The sequence below is a fragment of the Phoca vitulina genome, unplaced genomic scaffold, assembly GCF_004348235.1.
Source record: "Phoca vitulina isolate PV1807 unplaced genomic scaffold, GSC_HSeal_1.0 scaffold15, whole genome shotgun sequence".
Taxonomy (NCBI): Eukaryota; Metazoa; Chordata; class Mammalia; order Carnivora; family Phocidae; genus Phoca; species Phoca vitulina.
This window is the reverse complement of record NW_022589718.1, coordinates 24,050,431-24,072,419: the sequence shown is the minus strand read 5'-3', so window position 1 is coordinate 24,072,419 and position 21,989 is coordinate 24,050,431. Positions and strand designations below refer to the sequence as shown.

The 21,989-nt window shown below is 39.2% G+C and overlaps 1 protein-coding gene across 1 annotated transcript; it reads left to right on the top strand.

Annotated features, from left to right (window-relative positions):
- The first annotated feature begins 2,905 nt into the window (after nt 1-2,905).
- Nucleotides 2,906-21,989, top strand: F11 (coagulation factor XI). The gene is made up of 15 exons (XM_032413690.1): nt 2,906-4,852; nt 6,757-6,919; nt 8,214-8,320; nt 8,979-9,138; nt 10,732-10,841; nt 11,546-11,705; nt 13,845-13,954; nt 14,057-14,219; nt 14,309-14,415; nt 14,456-14,460; nt 17,684-17,850; nt 18,950-19,125; nt 19,904-19,999; nt 20,721-20,860; nt 21,287-21,989. The coding sequence occupies exons 1-15, from the start codon at nt 4,798-4,800 to the stop codon at nt 21,446-21,448; spliced, it is 1,881 nt and encodes a 626-aa protein (XP_032269581.1). The 5' UTR covers nt 2,906-4,797; the 3' UTR covers nt 21,449-21,989.

Sequence of the window (21,989 nt, the reverse complement as noted above, 5' to 3'; positions counted from 1 at the left end):
GTTATTTTCATTATCATCTAAAGCAGCGGCTCTCAACTGGGCACAACGCCACTCAGGAGATATGTGGCAAAGTCTAGAGACATTTTTGGTTGTCACACCTGGGCAAGGGGGTACATCCGGTGGATAGAAGCCAGAGATGTTGCTAACCATCCTACATGGCAGAGGACAGTCCCTCACCACAAAGAGTGATCTGGTCCAAATATCAATAATGGCAGTGTTGAGAAACCCGATTGAAGGTCAGGCTTAACACCTTTTAATGAAAAAGGGGATATTTCAGGAACATCAAGAATGGGATTGTAGGATATGGGAGGCAGCGCCCCTTTTCAAAGTAAATCTTGATGAGAGCGAGAGGAGCTCCAAAAGCAAGCTGACTGTGGCCGTGACCGAGAAGGGGGTCCTACCTGCAGTGTGCCTGCGTGATTTCCTTTGTCCCAGACAGGAGATTTTAGGGCATCAGTGCTTCCAAATTTTGACTTGCACTTGGGTCTCTGTAGACTAAGTTCTAGATTCTTCCTAAGATTTTGTCTAGTAATTCCCTGTTTCCATTAGCCTTCAAAAGCATTTTATTTCATTGGGTGGGATGGGGGGACCTTTACCTTTAAGGTAAAAGTAGTTGACATTGGAATTCTAAACTACAATGGCATTAGTTGGAAAAAGTCTTTAGAATACTTACTCTCAGTTTGAAAGGAAGGTCTATTTAATCTCAAAGAGTTTCTAAGCAAGTATGACTCCTACTCTGCTTTTATTTGAATGGACAAAAATATTTTGGAATTTTTATATTATTTCAGAGGCTTTAGAGGTTTCACTAGCTAGCTAAACCAAACTTAGGAAGATATTATCTGGTTTCCCAATGAAGTATTGCTGTCATTAGAGTCTTCCTGTTTCTCTGAATAGGGTTTGAAGGTTATCATTATAGTCTTTTTATTGGAGCTTTAGGATAGAGATGGGGTTTCATGGAGTAAACAATACAGGGATGTAAGGGCCTTATATAACTTCATGTATCAGTTTTCCATGAAAACCTGTCTTGGCATAAACTTGCCATTCTCTGTTTGAGCTTCATAAAAAGGAGCTCATCATAAATATGTGCTCTTAATATGTGTAGCTGGAATGTACTTAATTTTAAATGGGAAACCCAAGAAAGCAACTAAGGACTCTTTATGTCAAGATTGGTCACACCATCTTGGCAATAGATGAATTAAAACTATCTGAAGAACTGCCTTCTGGATAGAATGTCATACAGTCCTCAGCACTTGGCATAAAGCCCTCTTCTGAGTCCAAATCCCCCTTATAATTTTCTGCCCTCTGCGACACAATGCTGTCTTTTCTTTTCTTTTCAAAAAGTCTCCCATGAGTTTATATGGGGCTAAGCTTCAAATCTACCTTACTTCACTAACTATACTCTCACTGTCTCCTTCAGTAAGTTCTCTTTTACAGCAGTTCCATTTCTGCAAATTTTGAAAGTGGCATCCAGCGTTCCTAATCTTGGGTGGTCTTTCTACACAGACACTAGGCCACTGGAGACTAAGTATTCCACACTTTCATTCATTGAGAGCACATGTGTGGGGGGGAGGCAGAGGTAGAGGGAGAATCTTAAGCAGGCTCCTCATTCAGCGTGGAAGCCCACGTAGGGCTCGATTTCACAGCCCTGAGATCCGAGCACTGGATGTTATACACAACTGATAAATTATTGAACGCTACATCTGATACTAATGATGTACTATATGTTGGCTAATTGAATTTAAATGAAGAATTAAAAAAAAAAAAGAGTCGGCCACTTAACCGACTGAGCCACCCAGGCACCCCAACACACTTTCAGAAACTGTTCAGATAATGTCAACCTTGTTGTAATGGACATAAAAGGAGATTGTCTCTATCTCCAAATATTGAGAGGCTCAAAGTAACTGGTGGCATCTTCTATGTTCAGAAGATCACACTCGTATCAGCACAGTGTCCCTGTACAAAGTATAATATTTCCTCTGATACCAATAACTTCAGCAAGATCTCAAATGGGGGCAAACCTGTAATTTTATTTCTTCTTTCATCCTCAGAATTTTTTTAAATTGTGATTCCATTTATAAATGTAAAATCTTATTTTGCTTCTCTATGGAAAATAGAAGTCTTCTCTGAACCATAAAATTATCTTTCTCTTGGGGCGCCTGGGTGGCTCAGTCGTTAAGCGTCTGCCTTCGGCTCAGGTCATGATCCCAGGGTCCTGGGATGGAGCCCCGCATCGGCTCCCTGCTCCGCGGGAGGCCTGCTTCTCCCTCTCCCACTCCCCCTGCTTGTGTTCCCTCTCTCGCTATCTCTCTCTGTCAAATAAATAAATAAAATCTTAAAAAAAAAAATTATCTTTCTCTTAAATTTATTTATTTATTTATCTTCTTTTTGTGAAGGAACTAAAATTTACATAAATCGGACATATTAAAAACAGTGTTTGTTTTGTTTTTTTAAAGATTTTATTTATTTGACAGAGAGAGAGACAGCAAGAGCAGGAACACAAGCAGGGGGAGTGGGAGAGGGAGAAGCAGGCTTCCCGCTGAGCAGGGAGCCCGATGCGGGGCTCGATCCCAGGACCCTGGGATCATGACCTGAGCCAAAGGCAGACGCTTAACGACTGAGCCACCCAGGCGCCCCGGGTGTTTTTTTTTTTTTAAAGATTTTATTTATTTATTTGACAGAGAGGGAGCACACAAGCGGGGGGAAGGGGTTGGCAGGCAGAGGGAGAGGGAGAAGCAGACTCCCTACTGTGCAGGGAGCCCCATGAGGGGCTCAATCCCAGGACCCCAAGACCATGACCTGAGTCGAAGGCACACACTTAACCTACTGAGCCACCCAGGCGCCCCTAAAAAGGGTTTTTAATTTTTTTTTTTACTTATTTACGCTTCCAGGAGATCACATAGAAATCCTTAGGGCTAGTTATTGTCTAATGTTATAAATGAGGAACCTGAAACTCAGAGAGAAAGCAACTTGGCCAAGGACCCACAGGTGGCTGGTTTACAGTGCAGAAGAATGGCTTCCGCTCAAGTTCCATGAATAGTAAACTAATGAATAGTAACAGAGGACATGCCTCATCCACCGCTTCTATAGAGCTTTTAGCCCTTCTTTCAAGGTCAACAGGAAGGGGCTTAACAAATACAACCAGGTGAAACCCAAAAAAGTGTTTCACCAGCTTTCCTCTTTGTGAAGCACCAGGTCCTATCACTAGGGGGCGCCCTCCAAGACAAAGAGAATTGACCTGTTATGTTTCCATGGCTTTTCCGGCAAAAGCTGGACACGTGACTTCCTAGCTCTCCTTTTGTCTCAGTGCACCAACATTTAAAGAAAGATACGGAAGTCCCATATTTTTTCCGTTTTTCAAAGAAAAAAAATTAAGTTAGACTTTCAGTGTTTGTGAGTGGAATAAAAAAGAGCTTAGCTTCTTGGAACTGACTATATCAACGTAGGCCTCGGAGGAAGCTTCCCGCCTCCAGCAGGTGAGGCTCCGTCCCGCCTCCAACAGGTGAGGCTCCTCCCACCGCTGTACTGTGTATGTCAGTGCATCAGACCTTCCTTGTTTTCTTTGTAGACTGTGAGGCTGGGGTTCGGCTGGATTTAATGATTAACAGCTGGTATTTGAACGTGTGGTTTGGTGAAGCTTTGGCAATACTGACATGAGTTTGCCCAACTGCTAAGGCACACAGGCAAATCCAAGTTCTCCAGCAATCTCTGTGTGTCATTTTTTGGAATACACAGTAAAATAAGACAAAAAGATTTTAATGTATTGAGAGAGCAAGCAACTCGACCAAGGGACATTTTTGATATGCTGAGATTTCCAGACATGCTCCACAAAGAGGCAATGTTACATAACATTGGGACCCGGTAAAAGTAAATATTAAAGTGAACGTTACCTGCACAAGCCCATTTAGAGGAGGATGAAGATTATTTGGGAAGAAGAAAAACACTCTTACTAAGAATGTTGCAAACAAGCAAACAAAATGTTTTCAGGTACGATTTCAAAAATTCTTATTTAAGATTTCTCTCAAGCAATTATTCCTTGAAGTACCTTTTCTACCATGGGAGCTTTAAAAATGTTTTTTTACAATAGAGAATGATTGATTTATTAAAATTTGTCTGACGACGTTTTAGAAGCTTTTATCTATAACCAATTTGAGGGAAGATGCAGAATGAAAGACTAGTAACTTGTTATCAATGACAAGTGTTTTACAAATTAAAAAGATTTTCAAGATCAATATTAAAAAATAAGTTGATTTTTCTCACTGATAGTCGGTTTTTTATAGAGCAGTTAATTCAGTGCTTTGTGGGGATAAGTACATTTATGGGTGACCAGGACAGTCTATGAATATATTTGCAGCAGAATTTTTAAAATGGGAAACTTCATAAGTAGAAAGTCATTTAGAGCTCTTCGATAGCTATATTGAGACTTCAGAGATGGAAAGAAAGGAAACAATTTGAGAGAGAATGCAAAAGTGGAAAAATTGGTGTGGGGGAGGGGTCAGATGATGGCAATGAGAAATATCTGTTTAATGGTGACCTGCAGGCTTGGGGAAGTAGAGATGGGGGGTGTAATCTCCCCTGTCAGTTCTGGGTTCTTCAGAACTAGGAGAGTGTTGAACACGACACATAACCATGCTGAGGGATGTCCTGGGATGTGGGGAAGGTAAAATTCAGCATTATGATAAGAACCCTGTGAACGCTATGGAATTAACCATTCCCCTCCCTCCCTATTTTTTGTAAACCCTGATGGCAGTAAACTAATTATAAATTCACATTTTATGTGCACATTTTTCTCTTTGTAGGATGATTTTATTATATCAAGTGGTACATTTCATTTTATTTGCCTCAGTTTCTGGTGGTAAGTAGAGCTTAATCTTAGGTATGAATTGGAAACAGCTTGGTTCCCTGATTTGAAGACTAGAAAACAAAAGGGCTTAAGCCCAGAGACGGAAATCACACCAAGGTCCCACGCCATCTACTCCAGGGAAGGACATAATCATTTTATTTTTCACTTAAGGCTCTGTGGGTTTTCAAAACAGGGAAGGCAATTGAGGTGCAGGAATTGTTCATAATAGTAGTAATCTAAGTCTATATGTATGTCCATATCCACATCTGTACCTATATTTATATCCAAATCCACATCACTCATTACTAGTTTGGTGGTAATTAGTACTTGCTTTGCACCAAGAGGTGGGATTTGTGGACAGTGGGAGTATATTGAGGTGTAAATAAGACTTCATTAATGGGGCGGCTGCATTACAGCTCTGTTGGAAGCAACACAGAGCTTGGGGAGGGGAGGGCAGGTTTCTGTTAACCTCCAGGTCATTCTCGGGTAGCTGCCAATTTTGGAGAACATTATGTTATACGCAGAGGGTGTAGTTGGGTAATTTAGAAGGTGTATGTGGTGGGTTTTGAGCAGAGTCTGTCGCAGGGATCCTTGACTCCTTTTTCCCCATAGATCCATTTAGACTGTATTCTCAGAATAATGCCTTTAAAGGCATAAAGTAAAAATACCAGGATTACCAAGAAAATCAAGTATATTGCAATATAGTTAAGGTGTAAAAAAAAAAAAACCCAACTCTGATATAAAAATGCAGAATAATAATTACCACCAAACTAGCGATGAGTGATAATGATATTTTAAGATATCTGCAGGTAGTATTTTCTTTTTAAATCTGTAATTGTATTATGACAAAGTTGCAGATACAATGAACATTATGTCGGTTTGTTACTTACATTAATAATAGAAGGCGTTGCCACATTTCCATTAGAGGTTAATGAAAATAAAGTTGAAATTTTCCCCATCCAAGGCCCTGGGCCATCTAACATAAGCCTCTAGTGATAGTTTTCACTGCTCTGTGCCTACATTCTTTCCCATATATTTGGTATGTTGGTTGTTACTACAATAAGTATTTGAGTTATATTTTATCCTTCCCAAAGTATTTCAGTTTTACTATATCTGTATACATACATTCACATATATAGTATGCATATGTTACATATGTATGAAAGATATTAAGAAGATCATGGGCTATGTAGTAGTACTTCTTAATAGGAATATACCAAGATTAAAAACTACAACCTTTTATTCAGTGACTAAGTAATAATGATCCAAAGAGCCATAATCTGGAATATTAGATGTCTCTTCCTAGAAACAGAAAAAAAAAAAATCTTATGCAATTTAGCTTTAAAAGAAAAAAAAAAAAACAGACAAACCTGTGTATGGTTTCAGTTAGAATGGGATTCAGTTATTTTTCTGAGAGTCTAAAGTTCCTGTTACTAAACTGGCCCATTTTCAATAGTGATGTGATACAGTATCTCCCATCCAGGGCCGTCAAACACTATTGAAAAATGATCACTCTGGGTCCTTTGTTTCATATAAACATGGAGTTTCAACAAGCAAGCAGTAGGGAAAGGAAAAAGCAGGTGGCCCTTTCCAGACTTGGATGCGACCCTAAAGAACATCTTTTGCCAGTAAAGCTCTGTGCAATTATTCAGTTACCCACAAAGCACCCGCGTCTCCAAGACAATCCCCCAACAGCACAATTCCATTGAGGCAAATGTGCCATTTTGTGATCTCCTTTTCTGTCTGAGGCTGCTCACCCAATAAACTAACATATAAGTGTTGATTGTTCTGATTTCCAAGTTCAGGCATGTTTTCTGTTAAGTAGACCTACTCTGCTTGCCTTTGTGAAATTATTATCTAATTAGACAATGTGCAACTAAAATCCAAAATAAGGCCTGCCACGTATTATATCACAGACTGTGTAACTGAGCTGCTGACGGACACCTCCTTCCAAGGAGGAGACGTCACGACCGTTTCCACGCCAAGTGCCAGGCATTGCCAGGTCATCTGCACCTACCACCCGCGCTGCTTGCTCTTCACCTTCATGGCGGAATCGTCATCTCAAGATCCTACCAGATGGTAAATGTCTGCATTTCTACATAGAGGAAATAGTTTTTACGTGAGGATTACTTACCAATGAATATTCATCTACCATTCTATAAAATGTAAAGGTCAGCAGTTGGAAAACATATTGGCCTTCAATTGAAATATGAAATATTACAGAAAAAAGAAGATGGTGTTTAGACAGGTCAGGGAGGAGCAGACGTGCCCCTCAGGGTGGACTTTCCAACTTCTCTGTGGTCTAGATTTTAACAGTACACTTTCTCTCTCATTTCTCTCCACTTTTATGGCTCTTAATAATTTTGTTCTTTGCTTTTTGATTGATTATTTATATTGGATATTTTTTAAACTGGTGCTTTTCCCTCAATTATTTTATTAGGTAATAAATATTTATAAAGGTAGTTTCAAAGAGTAGTACAGTGATCCCCTGACACCACCAAGACTTTTGCCATTTCTTCCCTATCTATCATTTATCTATCATGTATCTAATCTATCTGTTTAACCATTTGAATTAATTTGAAGACATTGTAATACTTCACCCCTAAATATTTCAGCATACATTTTCCTACACAAAAAGCATACAATTGAAACAAGAATTCCTTTATAGCATCTCAGTTGTCCCCCAAATATAATTTATAGCTATTAACCAGAATCTTCTCCAGATTCACAAATCGCATTTAGTGATTTTGTGTTTGTAGCTGTACTTTTAAAATTTGAGGGCATTCCGTCCACCACTTTTGTTTCCATGTTGAACTTGAAAACTCAGTAACAAAGTTTTACTACAGAATTAAGTTATCAACATCTTTGTGTATTATGGCCGCATTCATAGATATTTACATAGTACCCAGAACTTTAAATTACTATTCTAGAATCTACAGCAGGGCTTGGCAGACTCTTTTTTTGACAAGGCAGGGAATAAATAGTTTAGGCTTTACAGGTCCAGAGGCAAAATCAAGAATATTACTTAAGTACTTATATAACCATTTAAAATGTAACCATTTAAAAATACAGAAACCATTCTCAGCTCATGGGCCATACAAAACAGGTAGAGGGTTGTTTGACCAACAGGTCATAGTTCATCCCCTCCCATTTCCAGGTAGTAGGGAATACTGTATGTGATCTTTTAAGTGTAGGGATGTTGGAACGAGAAACAAACTCGGTTTGGCTAAGAAAATATTTGTTTTGGCGTGAGATAGAGCGGTTTGTTTCTTTCTCTTTGACTTCCTGTGTGCTGGCTCTTAAGATCCATTATTTTAAAACAGAAGTTCTCATGCAGTAATGTTATTTATTTATTTAAAAAAAAAAAAAACAGGTTTACTTGTATCCTGAAAGACAGTGTAACAGAAACACTGCCAAGGGTGAATATGACAGGAGCCATTTCTGGATATTCTTTCAAGCAATGCTCACACCAAATAAGTGGTAAGATGTCTTATTAGAATTCATAAATACTAGTTACTATGATACATATGTATAATTACATCACATAGGGCTTTATAGCTATAAAACAAAACCCTGCTGTGTGGTCATAGAATCTCCAAATGAAGTGCCTTCAGTGTAGAGTAAAAACTAAGCATGCATGTCCCCTCCCACCACCCCATTCATTAAAATTTACGTTAGTGAAGGACATGTCTTACTACATTAGTCCTCATCATTCATTTATTGTCTTTCTCTTTCCCAGCTTAAAGTTTTTATATAAAAGTCCTTATTAAACATATTACTTCAAGTCAAAAGAGCACCTGTAAAATTTGAGATGACACTTGTCTTAATAGTGAAAAGATTCTTGAATAGGTTCGTCAATCAGTCAAGGGGTTAAGGAGACCAGGGAGGCCAGGGTGGAAAACTGAAACAGGAATTTACAAGTCTATATTGTTGCAATATAAGAAGGACATTGGCATCCTTTTGCTGCTTCCACCTGTGAGTAGAAATTAAGCAGATTAAGATGAAAACAAAGGACTTCTGAGGAACAGTGGCTGTAGGTGTCGAAAGAGGAAGTCAGGAGGGACCCTTGCTAAGGTAGCGTTATTTCAGTTGCCCCTGGAGTCTGGAAGATCGCCGTATTTTCTGCTTTTGTTTCCAGCTTGCAACAAAAATGTGTATGTGGACCTGGACATGAAGGGCATGAACTATAATGGCTCAGTCGCCAGGAATGTTCAGGAATGCCAAGAGAGATGCACAAATGATGTGCACTGTCACTTTTTCACATATGCAACAAGCCAGTTTCCAAGCGCAGAGCATCGGTGAGTGAGCCATAGGCTGAGCCCAAGGACAGTAAGTAGATCATTACCTTATCTGATGGAAAACAGAATTTCTCCTCAGCTTGATGCCAAAATTCATTTTTAGCCCCTAAACGACATTTCTATAATAAGTACAGTGCTGATAAGTTTTCTTCACGGAAAGTGCATTTAAAGCCCAACTTGGATGCATTTCCTTTATGGTAAGGAGTCTGTCTTTTACTGACATTGTTACATAAAAAAAATGCTTAACCCATCTCCTAGCTAATTTAAAAAGTGATACATTTCTTAATTGGCAGTTTTGAGACAGTTACAATTGGTCTGACTGTGCCATTCCTGGCCTAGAGGATTGTAGAATCAAAAGGAAAAACCTACTCAGACCTCTCTAAATAAAAGTTCCTGCCCCATACCGGATTTTGAAATATTCCAGAGATAAATGGGTAGGATATAAAAATGACCTGATCTCTAATGATGAATCTGTGTTCTCCTTTTTAAAAAAGTTTAGGGAAGGGGCGCCTGGGTGGCTCAGTTGGTTAAGCGACTGCCTTCGGCTCAGGTCATGATCCTGGAGTCCCGGGATCGAGTCCCACATCGGGCTCCCTGCTCGGCAGGGAGTCTGCTTCTCCCTCTGACCCTCTCATGCTCTCTCTATCTCATTCTCTCTCTCAAATAAATAAATAAAATCTTTAAAAAAAAAAAAAAAAGTTGGTTAAAAAAGTTTAGGGAAAAATGGCCCTGACTTTTATATTTAGAAATATTTGTGAAGTTTTAGAGTTGTATAGTAAATTACACTTATCTAGAATCAAAAAGAGAGAGAGAGAGAAATAAGTTCAAATGACTAGTATTTGGATTTACCTTTGGGTTTTAACATTTCCACTGTCCACTTTCACAACAAGGACGTGAGTGCAAAGCAAATAAAGCAATAGAGATTTATTTCAAAAACACCAATGATAAAACAGAACCTTCAAATTAATAAGCAAGCTTTCATGGTTTGTGTTTAGCTTAGTTCATACTACATCTTTTTACATTTTTTACATCTAAGACTTAACACAACATGGACAGCAAGCCAGGAACTTGGGAGGTGCTGGGCATTATAAAAAAGTTAAAATGCTGGGCGCCTGGGTGGCTCAGATGGTTAAGCGTCTGCCTTCGGCTCAGGTCATGATCCCAGGGTCCTGGGATCGAGTCCTGCATCGGGCTCTCTGCTCCTTGGGAGCCTGCTTCTCCCTCTGCCTCTCTCTCTCTCTGTCTCTCATGAATAAATAAATAAAATCTTAAAAAAAAAAAAAGTTAAAATGCTAACATTGAGAAGGGCTTGAGAATTCATTACTTCCTACCTGCTACTCTTCAGACCACCATCCCTCCAAAGCTGGCATTTGAGTAATGAAAAATAAAGTTGACACAATTCACAGGCCCACCAGGTCCTGGCAGAGCAAGGACTCAAGTCCAGCTGTCCAGCTCTTAGATCCATGCTTTTCAGAGCAGTCCTTTAGCTGTAATGCCTAGGCAGGGTCTAAATTGGAATTTCTTATCACCTTATGTTTTTTCCTACTTGTATTTAGAAGAGTAAAACATTTTTCCATTTTTGTTTTTATTCAGTAACGTTTGTCTATTGAAGTACACCCAAATGGGGACACCAACCAGAATAACGAAGCTCAGTTCAGTGGTGTCTGGATTTTCATTGAAATCCTGTGCGCTTTCTAATCTGGGTAACTATTATTTACTTAGTGAGGTGGTTTAGCCATTAAATAGTAAGGGCTGATGATATGTCTGATGGGCCTAACTTAGGATCCCAATATGTGCTCACTGAAGAAGTGGACCAAATGATCTTTTACCTTCTTCATGTGAAAAAATTCATTGTGTCCTATATAATTAGAGCTATGTTTGAATTTAGAATAATCACTTCACGTTTCCTAATTTAAAAGAAAATTTTAAAGATCTTGAAATAAACAAACCTTTAAAAAATTGTTATTAAGATTTAATTTCTTTAGAGCAATTTTAGGTTTGCTGCAAAATTGAGGGGAAAATATAGATGTCCCATACACCCCTGCCCCCACACATGTGCAGATTCCCTCATTATCAACATCCCCCCCCAGAGTGGTACATTCGTTACAGTTGATTAACGTACACGGACACATCATAATCCCCTCAAGTCCACAGTTCACATTCTCATTCACTCTTGGTGTTGTATATTCTATGGGTTTAGACAAATGTATCATGACATTTGTCCAATGTCATTACAGTATCATACAGAGAATTTCCACCGCCCTAAAATTCCTCTGTGCTCAGCTTATTCATCCGTCCCTCGCCCCCCAACCAACTTTTCATATGGCATTTACAAATACGATGACAGGTATTTTACTGGTTATGTTGGTGAACTGATTTCTTAAGCATGGTTTCTTCTGTTGTGCAGCTTGTATTAGGGATGTTTTCCGTAGTACAGTGTTTGCAGACAGTAACATCGACAGTGTCGTGGCCCCAGATGCCTTTGTCTGTCGCCGCATTTGTACTCACCATCCCAGTTGTTTGTTTTTTACCTTCTTTTCTCAAGAATGGCCAAAGGAATCTGAAAGGTAAGGAGTTAAGATTAATGTGCTATTTTTTAAAACAACTGCTCAAAATCCATGGTTAACAATTCTGAGCTGCTACACATTTGATCTAAATATCTGCATTGGGTAGATCAGAGTTGCAAAGAAGAATTCCTAGCGTCTCCCTCTTTCCATTCCCCACTTAATGGCCACACATCCCATGTTAGCAAGGACTCTTGTTTTCTTTAGCTGGGGGAGGTCCCTGCCTTCAGCAAAGGGAGAGTTGCCTAGTTCTGAACAGAATGAAGAAAATATGGATGACCATTAAAAGGCAACTTAGTTCAGTGCCCAGTTTGAGATCGTTGAACCTGGAGCAGAACGAGCTGGGAATTTCAGCGAAATGTCAAATCCGAAGTGAAGAGAAGTGGAAATGAAGGCCTACATTAATGGAATTGGGGGGTAATTGTGGAGGGAGGTTTGAGAATTGAGATGCTGTTTCCCTACTGATGGGTATTAATACAGGAAACCATAATAAAGCATAGGAAATTTCTTTGGTCATTAAAGGGATATCTGTTGGGGTTGCTGCCCCTCATTAATAAGACTAAAAAAAAAAAAACAAACAAAAAACCTTAAGATTAAGTCTGCTTCAAAATCTAGGTTCTCTATATTATCTAAATCAGAATTCTCAGAATCCTTGGTATTTTCTTGACTTAGCTGCCCGTGTGGGGAGTGTGTCCCCAGGAGCAATCCAGCCAGCGTAAGCCCTCAAGTCCATTGTCCATCAAGCAAGTCTGGTTTTCCATTGAGCAACTTTCAGAAGTACTAAGTCTGTCACATGAAAATATATCTGTTGCTTTCATTTACTCAACAACATAATGTAATTTATTTGGTGCTTACTGTATACCAGGCACTGTTCTAAACACAACTGATACCATTAGTGAGCTCAACAGATAAAAACCCTGCCCTACTTGGACCAGAGTGGAAGTGATAGAGAAGTAATCAGATTGGGATATATTGTCCATGTAGGGCCAATAAGATTTGCTGATGAATTTGACGTCAGCTCTGGAAGAAAGAAAGTCAGTGACAGCTCTGAGACTTTTGGCCCAGGGAACTGAAAGGATGATAAAACCAGTGATGGGGATGCAGATTTCATGAGGAGCAGATTTCAAGAGAGAAGAGATGCCTAGTAGACATCCAGAGAGAAGTGTTGAATTGGCCATTGGAAAGAGAAATCTGGAACTAAGAAGAGAGGTTTATGTTCTAGATCTGTGTTCGGGTGTTACCAGAATACAGCTGGTGATTAAAGTGACTGAAACTGGGTGAGACCATCAAAGGAACGAATGCAGTCCGAGAAGAAAGGAGGTGCAAAGATTGAGCCTTGGGACATGATAAATGTCACAAATTAGAAAGATGGCTTTGTACTGTTGGGTTAATCACTATTCTTTTTCTTTTTTATTCCTTTTATAAAATTCCTAATCAATACCTTTAAGAGAAGTAGCATATTGGATCCTCGATACAGGGTGAGAGAGGGAGATGAATGCTACAAGCCAAGACTTGGCTTTTTAAATTTAAATTAATTAAAATTAAATAGAACTATATATTCATTTCTTCTGCTGTATTAGCCACATTCCAAGTGCTCACTAGTGGCCATTGACTCAGATGGCACAGACATGGACTATTTCGATCATTGCAGAAAATTCTGTTGGACAGCACTGCTCTAGACTGTGATTTGGAGCTAATTAGGAGAAGTTACTTCCTTCCAGGAAGATGCAGTCTGTGTTGGCTTTCATTTATCCCTGTCTAAGCCAGGAATTAATCTGCCATCCAGAGTCATCCAGCTATTCTGGATGGCAGATTTCTCTGTAGCATGAAAATTATGGAATCTTTGAGATGGGCTAGGAGTGTTGAAAGAATGCAGGTAAAGAAGGAAAATGCTAGGAACACTGACAGTAGAACCAGCTCAGAAAATTTTTATGGAGGCAAGTGGCTTAGTTTTGAAGATTTGTCTACCACAAATCATGGGGTCTGACTCAGTGATTTATGAAGAGTACTTGCAAAATGAGAAAATTTTCACTGTTCAATACCAACATGAATTGCCTTTTATATGTGCTATAAAAAATAGTTCTTTTCTTTGATATGTCTTACATGGTATATTTACATTACCTCCTTTTTTTTTACGCTTAGAAACCTTTGTCTCCTGAAAACATCTGAAAGTGGATTACCAAGTACACGCATTAAGAAGAACAAAGCTCTTTCTGGTTTTAGTCTGCAAAACTGCAGGCACAGCGTCCCAGGTAAACAGCAAAAGCGCTTTCTTCCGATCGAGCTTAGCAAACCCAAGGTTGACAAGCGTTAAGGTTTTGTGTCTCATATCTGATCTGTGGTTTGCTGCCTAGTGTTCTGTCACTCCTCATTTTACCATGACACTGATTTCTTGGGAGAAGAATTGGACATTGTTGATGCAAAAGGGCATGAAGCCTGCCAGAAAATGTGTACCGATACCATCCGCTGCCAATTTTTTACCTATTCCCCATCTCCAGAATCTTGCAACGGAGGGAAGTAAGACCTATGACGTGTTACATAGATGCTCCTGTCCCATCTTTTTGCGGGGTGCCTTGTGCTTATACTATTTTGTTTCCAACCTGCAGGGGTAAATGTTACTTAAAACTTTCTTCAAATGGATCGCCAACTAAAATACTTCATGGGAGAGGCGGTATCTCTGGATATACATTAAGGTTATGTAAAATGGATAACGGTGAGTTTAATGTTACCTGAGGAAAAAAATACATCCGAAGGAGTTGTTCTATACCAAATATATCATGATGGAGAGAGTCAATAATAGCCACAAAGGGGAGAAAATTAGTACAATAATGAACTAGATGCAACTTTCTGCTATTTTTGCTCCTGTCACCCAGGCTGACCATGTTTTAGAGGTAAATATTGGGCCTTAACTAAACTCTGCATTGCCTAGTATTAAATGAATATGTGTTTTAATTTAACACATTTATACAGCTGGTATTTCATGGTGAGACTCAGGTTTAGCCAACACTTTGATGTTTGATTCTTGTTATGAGGGCCAATGATCTTATTATCCTTCAAAATTGAATATCAACCAGCATTTTGGTTAGTCAGATCATTCATTGTCTGTCCATTGGCCACTACTTGACCTTTAATTGAAACATAAATAGTTGTCATGTGTTTGAAAAATTATGTATTTATTCAAGAAATAAAGTAGCTCCTTTTCAAGGGCCTTCATTCTTTCAGATTGCCTCCAAGCGTTCTGCATATCTGTGAGTATTGGCAAAAATTTACAGTAAAACCTTGTTTAGTTATAACAATGAGTGTGGTAGGGTAGAAAGGAAATTGTCCACATTAAAGAAGACCTATAATAACATAAAAATTATAATGGAAATCAGATCAGCAGTGGCCAATTCCAGTGGCTAATTTCTGAGCATAGTAGCAAGGGCTGGTTTGTAGGCAAACAGAATGATCTAAGGGACAGAATCCCCAACAGGGAAGAATATACCACACTCCTCCCTGAATTACCCATTATGACTTCAGTACTTACTGATTTACATAAAACTGCATTTTAGACTTTTATTGCTTAATGCCCAATATTATAAAGCACTACAAATTTAAGATTCAACTGAGATTTAGTGAATAAAAAGAAGTGATGATTATACTTTGTAATAATTTTCAAAGTATAAAAATCTTTTGTGTCAGAATCATTTCTCTATGAGAAGGTGAGTAAATCCTTTACTTCTGAGAACTTGTTTCATAGCATATACAATATTGTGTCCAATGCTAATATCCTAACTAGGAAACCATGCCTTTCTGGAGTGTAGAGGGATCTGGTGGGAATCTTTGGATGGCCCAAGCTCCTTTAAAAAGCCAGCTAATGAAGTTGTATCTCAAATATTCTCTGTTTTACTCACAATACATTGACCTGAGACAGAAGGAACATTTACGATAATTCTGTCATCTTAGTTCTGCTAAGCACTAGAAGGGACACTTGGCACTTGGCAGATTTTGTTGGTGGTGGTGTTGATATAGTTTCTAAAATGGGAATCAGCACTTATACCTTAAATTGCAGAATCCATTCCCCACCCTCCTTCTTTCATTATCTTCTTCTCTGATGAATGTATGGATTCTGGTCTGTGAAGGCTACAGAATATATCACGTGGAAACTGATAGCTGAAGCAGAAAATACAAGGTAAAAGGAAATCTTATGACTTTTTAGGGCACCTTCTGAAACTAGATCATTAGATTTTCCTGCACTATACTAGATGAAATAATACCCTAATGGGAGGGGATATCTACCTGAGATATTTATCATGTCTTATACTGTCATTGGTCTTCATAACTTTTTGAAGATACAGAGCAATTGCCATCAAAAGAAATGTTTCCTGACACAAAATCTAACACTAAACACATACATCCAGCATTTTGTTTAAACTGAGAGACAAAAGAAAATGAACAAGACCTATTATTTATCCCTAAGAAAGTCTTTCTTGTTTGTAACATATTTTAGTTACTGCTTACCTATTAATTGTCCTAAACTTTGCCTTTCCTTTCTTGTAAATCATAACAGCTTCCCTGTAATTCCAGAATCTAGTCAAAATCTTCAAAATATTTCTCTGAAGCTTATCTCACCCCATCTACTCTCAGGTGAGAACTCTTCTCTCAGCATCCCAGCCTATTTAAGCTTTCACAAGCACATCAAGCTTGTTCCTGCCTCCAAGTGTTACCAACTGGAGTTTTCTCTAAGACTCCTTTTCCTGACCTCTCCTTCTGTTTGAAGTCTGCCCCAGGATTATACATCCATTTTCTGGTTGAGGAAAGAAAGGCCTACAGAGGTTGTTTTACACCTACAAAACCAGGGAACGGACCATCTAGGACTTGGCTTTTGCTAATAGTGACTCTTTTGCCAATTTCACACTCCTCCTTTAGCTAAGGCCATGAAGCTTCCCTGATCCTCTGGGCCTTATTGTTCTGAGTGTGCTCTGGGAGTAGCATGTTGACATCACCGGGGAGCTTACTAGAAAGAGTTTCAGGTCTCGCCCCAGACTGAATCAGAATCAGCATTTAAAAAAAAAAAAACCAGGTGATAAAAATAAAGTAAAAATAAAAGTCAACCCGGTGATCCATACCCACATTAAAATATGAGAATTGCTCTAGAACACTGTTGTCTATGAGCACCTCATCCCCACTCTCCCTAGGTTACTGGGCCAGATTTGGCCAAGGCTCCCATCAGGAGGGTGGGTGCTCATGTTTGGCATCCCAGGAAGTAGAAGTAGACTGGACTGTCCTGCCCAGGGTAGCTAAGACAGGAAGAAACAGAGGGGTAAATCAGAATCAAAGTCCTTGGAAAGTATCAAGGGTTGAACCTAGAGAACCTTAAACTGTCAACAAGGCCAAAAGGCAGAAGCAGTTCACAAACAGAAGAGCAGCCCAGGTTTGGATGGAACCCAGCTGGAGCAGGAGAGACTGGGACCAAAGGTCAGCCTGAGGGGGAAGATGATGGGGGGAATTGGATAGATGCTGTCAACTCAGTGGAAGGTGCTCACTTTTCTTTATAATAATATTCTCAAACTTCAGCAGGGCTGATTGAAAGTCAGATTACTAGGCTCCGCTGTCCAAGTTTCTGATCTGTTAGGTCTGAGGGAAGCTCAAGAGGTTGCATTTCTAACAAATTCCCAGGTGATGTGATAGGTCCAAGGGCCACACTTGATAACTACTGCTTTGAAAGAACCATCAGGGTTATCATGTGAGGGAAGATAAGACTGCATGCAATACCGGATGAAACTTTCTTTGGGGGTATGTAATTACAAGGTGCCTTAGTCATTCCATTTTCCTGTGCATGCTTTGCTTGCCAGCTTGACTATAAAATTTCTTCAAGTCAGGGTCATTATAAAATATGGAATCGAGGGAAGGTTTTCTCCTCTTTGTGCCTGAAGGAACATAACTACTGATGGAAAAGGAAGATTTAGGAAGCTACTCATTGCAACCCTTCTGTTGCAGAGTGTACAACCAAAATCAAGCCCAGAATTGTTGGAGGAACAGCATCTGTTCCTGGTGAGTGGCCGTGGCAGATAACTTTGCATATCACGTCACCCACCCAGAGACACCTATGTGGAGGCTCCATCATTGGAAACCAGTGGATACTAACAGCTGCTCACTGTTTCGACGAGTCGGTACAATTCCTCTTTTTATTAGTCCCCAGGCTCACACATATATTAAATCTATCATTAGCATTTTAGTAAATACTTTAAAAATGTAAATTATCCTATTTGCTAAATTAAATTTCTAGAGTGAAAAAAAAAAAAGGCAAAAGGGAAGAACCACTTATGGTCTACCAGCATCAGATTAGGTGCAGGAACATGATGGCATAGTATTTCACTTTCCCATTTAAATGCATACACATGCCCAGGAGTGTTGTTGCTATTTCCCACCAGTACATATCTTCTGTGCATTGTCTCGGGCCTTGGGTCCAGAACTAAACACAAGGAGAATTTCCCCTTCTCTAAATCTAATATTCTCTCTCTCCCCCGCTTCTTCTTCCCTGTCTCTCTTCTCTTCCCCCCCTCCTCTCTCTCTTTCTATCTCCCTGTGTTTCCAAATACAGAAGGAAGAGTTCATTATAAATCCTCAAATTGGATTCCCTACTTAGGTCAATTTCAATATTGGCCAGACCTAAAAGCTCCATCGGGAGAGTATATGTATCCCAGGGAATTTTAGTTGGCCAAACTTGCTCTTTGCACTTCAGTATTCTCTGAGTTTCCAGACATGGTATTGTGTGTTTGTTTTTGTTTTTCATCAGTATGTAGCTAATTCACATTATAACTCACAGATATGTTTGAAGTCAATAGTCTCCTTTACTTTTTTTTTTTTTAACCATTTCCGTATGGGAAAATGTAGTACCAGAAAATCCAAGTGAATTTCTCAGGATCACAGGTAATAATGCTAGGGTTGAGACTAGAACCTGGAACTCTTCATGAGAGGGAGATCAAGAAAGAGAATGAGAGAGAGAGAGAGAGAGAGAATGTGTGTGTGTGTGTTGGGTGGAAAGAGCCTTCATTCATTTTTGTGTTTAATATATACTAACCCAGAGCTTTTTACAGGAGGAATATGTGAGTGAAAAATCTTAGCATGAAATCACTCCTTTCCCTCAAAAAGCCCACCACCTGTAGAAAACATTAGTAATATGTAGGTAATTAGCAATATAGCTCCAATGTTTGGGAATTATTTGGTAATGGGAATTTCTTTTCCTCCTATTGTTTATTCCTTAGGGTAGAGTCACCTAAAATCTTGCGTGTCTATAGTGGTATTTTAAACCAATCAGAAGTTAAAAAAGACACATCTTTCTTTGGGGTTCAAGAAATAATAATTCATGATCAATATGAAGTGGCAGAAAACGGGTATGATATTGCCTTGTTGAAACTGGAAACTGCAATAAATTACACAGGTATGTTGGAATTTTAAATGGGAAGTTATCAACAATGATTACCTAGATGTAATGTTTAACACCTCCAGATTCATGGCCTGACCCCAGCAATCGCAAGGTGGTGTGATCATGAAAGAGAGAAGGTCTGCAAAGCTAGGCTTTTAGTCTGTTAAGACTGGCACTCTTCCCTGATTATTAAAAAAATAAAAAATAAAAAAAATAAATCTTACTGTGGGGTGTGGGTGAAGAGCTAAGTTTTCTGCAGGCTTTCTCAGATGCACCAAATGACATAACTCTATAATATACTGGAATATTAAAGATGATTTATATCTCTCTTTTAGGGACTAAGGAATTTCAGGTCAGAACAAGTAAGCAATTTCTACAGGGTCACAGACCTAGTCAGAGAGAGAGAGCTCATGGGGAGGCCTGTGCCTTGATTCCGCCTTATTCCCTCACCCATCTAGGTCTGAGGGAAGCTCAAGAGGTTGCATTTCTAACAAATTCCCAGGTGATGTGATAGGTCCAAGGGTGAGGATAGGTCCCTCACCCATCTAGGTCTGAGGGAAGCTCAAGAGGTTGCATTTCTAACAAATTCCCAGGTGATGTGATAGGTCCACACACTAGAGTATGTGATGGATAATGCTGAATATGAGGAATGAAAATGAATGGCAATGAGGCAAAACCCAAATATAATAAATAGAGAACACACTACATAATATAAAGCGAAAGAAGAGAGTCTCTCCTGGGAGAGAAGGTATATTTTGATTCTTATGACTAAACTATGATTTTTAAAATTTAGATGCTCAGAGACCCATATGTCTACCTTCCAAAGGAGATAGAAATGTAATATATACTGATTGCTGGGTGACTGGATGGGGGTACAGAAAGTTAAGAGGTAAGAAATGATGTTTCTCAATGTGCTCCATCCTAAAGGTAAAGAACATAGCTCAGTTTTACCCTTTTCTGCTGTATCAAGGCATACAGCTAAAATACGAGTAAAATAATCACATCCTTCAACTACAGAAAGCATGTTAATAAAAATGAAAAGGCGGGGCACCTGGGTGGCTCAGTCGGTTAAGCATCTGCCTTCGGCTCCGGTCATGGTCCCAGGGTCCTGGGATTGAGCCCTACATCGGGCTCCCTGCTCAGTGGAGAGTCTGCTTCTTCCTCTCCCTCTGCTTGCTGCTTCCCCTGCTTGTGCTCTCTCTCTCTCAAATAAATAAATAAATAAAATCTTTAAAAAAAATGAAAAGGCAAAATTACCCAAGTGAGGAGGATCCCACATCTGTTTGATTGGAAATTTTAAATATGACAACCTCTTTAAAGACTAATTATTTTTAATGAAGTTTAATGTGAAACTTAGCACTTTCCATGAAATATCCTGGCCTGTTATCCAGTTATTTTCTCTGGGCAGCAATTCCAGTTAGAGGCATAATTAGTTTTGAACTTAATGTTAACAAACAATCTCTTCTCTATACTTTGTAATTATAAAAGTTTTATGAGGTAAACCTAATATTTTTTCTAGATTTTTATATAAGTATGATTTTGATTTTAAATTCATATCTTTATATTATATATATGATTGTTCCATTAACAAGCCAAAATTTTTTTTTCAGGCAAAATACAAAACACTCTCCAGAAAGCTAACATACCCTTGGTGACAACTGAAGAATGCCAGATAAGATACAGAAGGCATAAAATAACCAATAAGATGATCTGTGCAGGCTATAAAGAAGGAGGGAAGGATGCTTGTAAGGTAAGAGTGTTTTCAGCTAGTTGAATATATTCACATTAGAATGTTTAATGCATTTTTTTTTTTTTTAGAGAGAGCAAGAGAGAACATGTGCACAAGTGGGGGAGGGGCAGCAGGAGAAGAGAATCCCAAGCAGGCTCCACACATGGAGCCTGATGCAGGGATTGATCTCATGACCCCGAGATCATGACCTGAGCTGAAATCAAGAGTTGGACACTTAACTGACTGAGCCACCGAGGCTCCCCAGAAAGTTTAATGCATTTAAAAAGCAGTCTTCTAGGAGCCATGTTATATTTGTTTTACTTACACTGAAGTTTGTTAAAGAGCCAAGAAGAGAATTTTAGGCAAAATCACTCTGAGAAACATGTATTTAAGATGAGAAGCATCTGAACTCATCTGTGCACCTTTTCTTTCCCCTCCCCATCACAGGGAGACTCAGGGGGCCCCCTGTCCTGTAAACACAACGAGGTCTGGCATTTGGTGGGCATCACCAGCTGGGGAGAAGGCTGCGGTCAGAGGGAACGGCCAGGGGTTTACACCAACGTGGTTAAGTATGTGGACTGGATTTTGGAGAAAACTCAAGCAGTGTGAAAGAGTCCCCAGATGCTATTTGACACCCTGAAAGGCAAATCAGATTATTTCTGGGAGGAGGGTTTTGATTGCACTGAAGACAGATGCTGGGCTGCCATTTTCCTCCACAAGTTATGATACTGAGACAGCAACGCATTGAAGGGGGTTGGTATTTGTGAGAATGTGCCAAAAGAAACAAATGGTCATTTTCAAAATTTCCATTCTATGATAATCTGAATTTGTTTTCAGCATAGAGTCTCTTGCTTTTTGATCACACGTTACTGAGCCAAAGAAATACTATATGGTGGTATTTTTTAAGATTCAAGTATTGATATTTTTTAAGATTCAAGTATTGATATTTTTTAAGATTCAAGAATCAAGTTGTGGCACCAGAGGCTCCAGTAGAACTACCAAAAGCAACTACCATAAAAAGATTCGTGAAGTGAGAAATGGGAGCTGGAGAAAATGGAGACAAGGACAGTCACCCTCAATTTGCAAGAATCTGTATTCTGCCTATATGAACATCTTTCTTTTGTGAAAGAAGAACTTGACTAGATTCAAT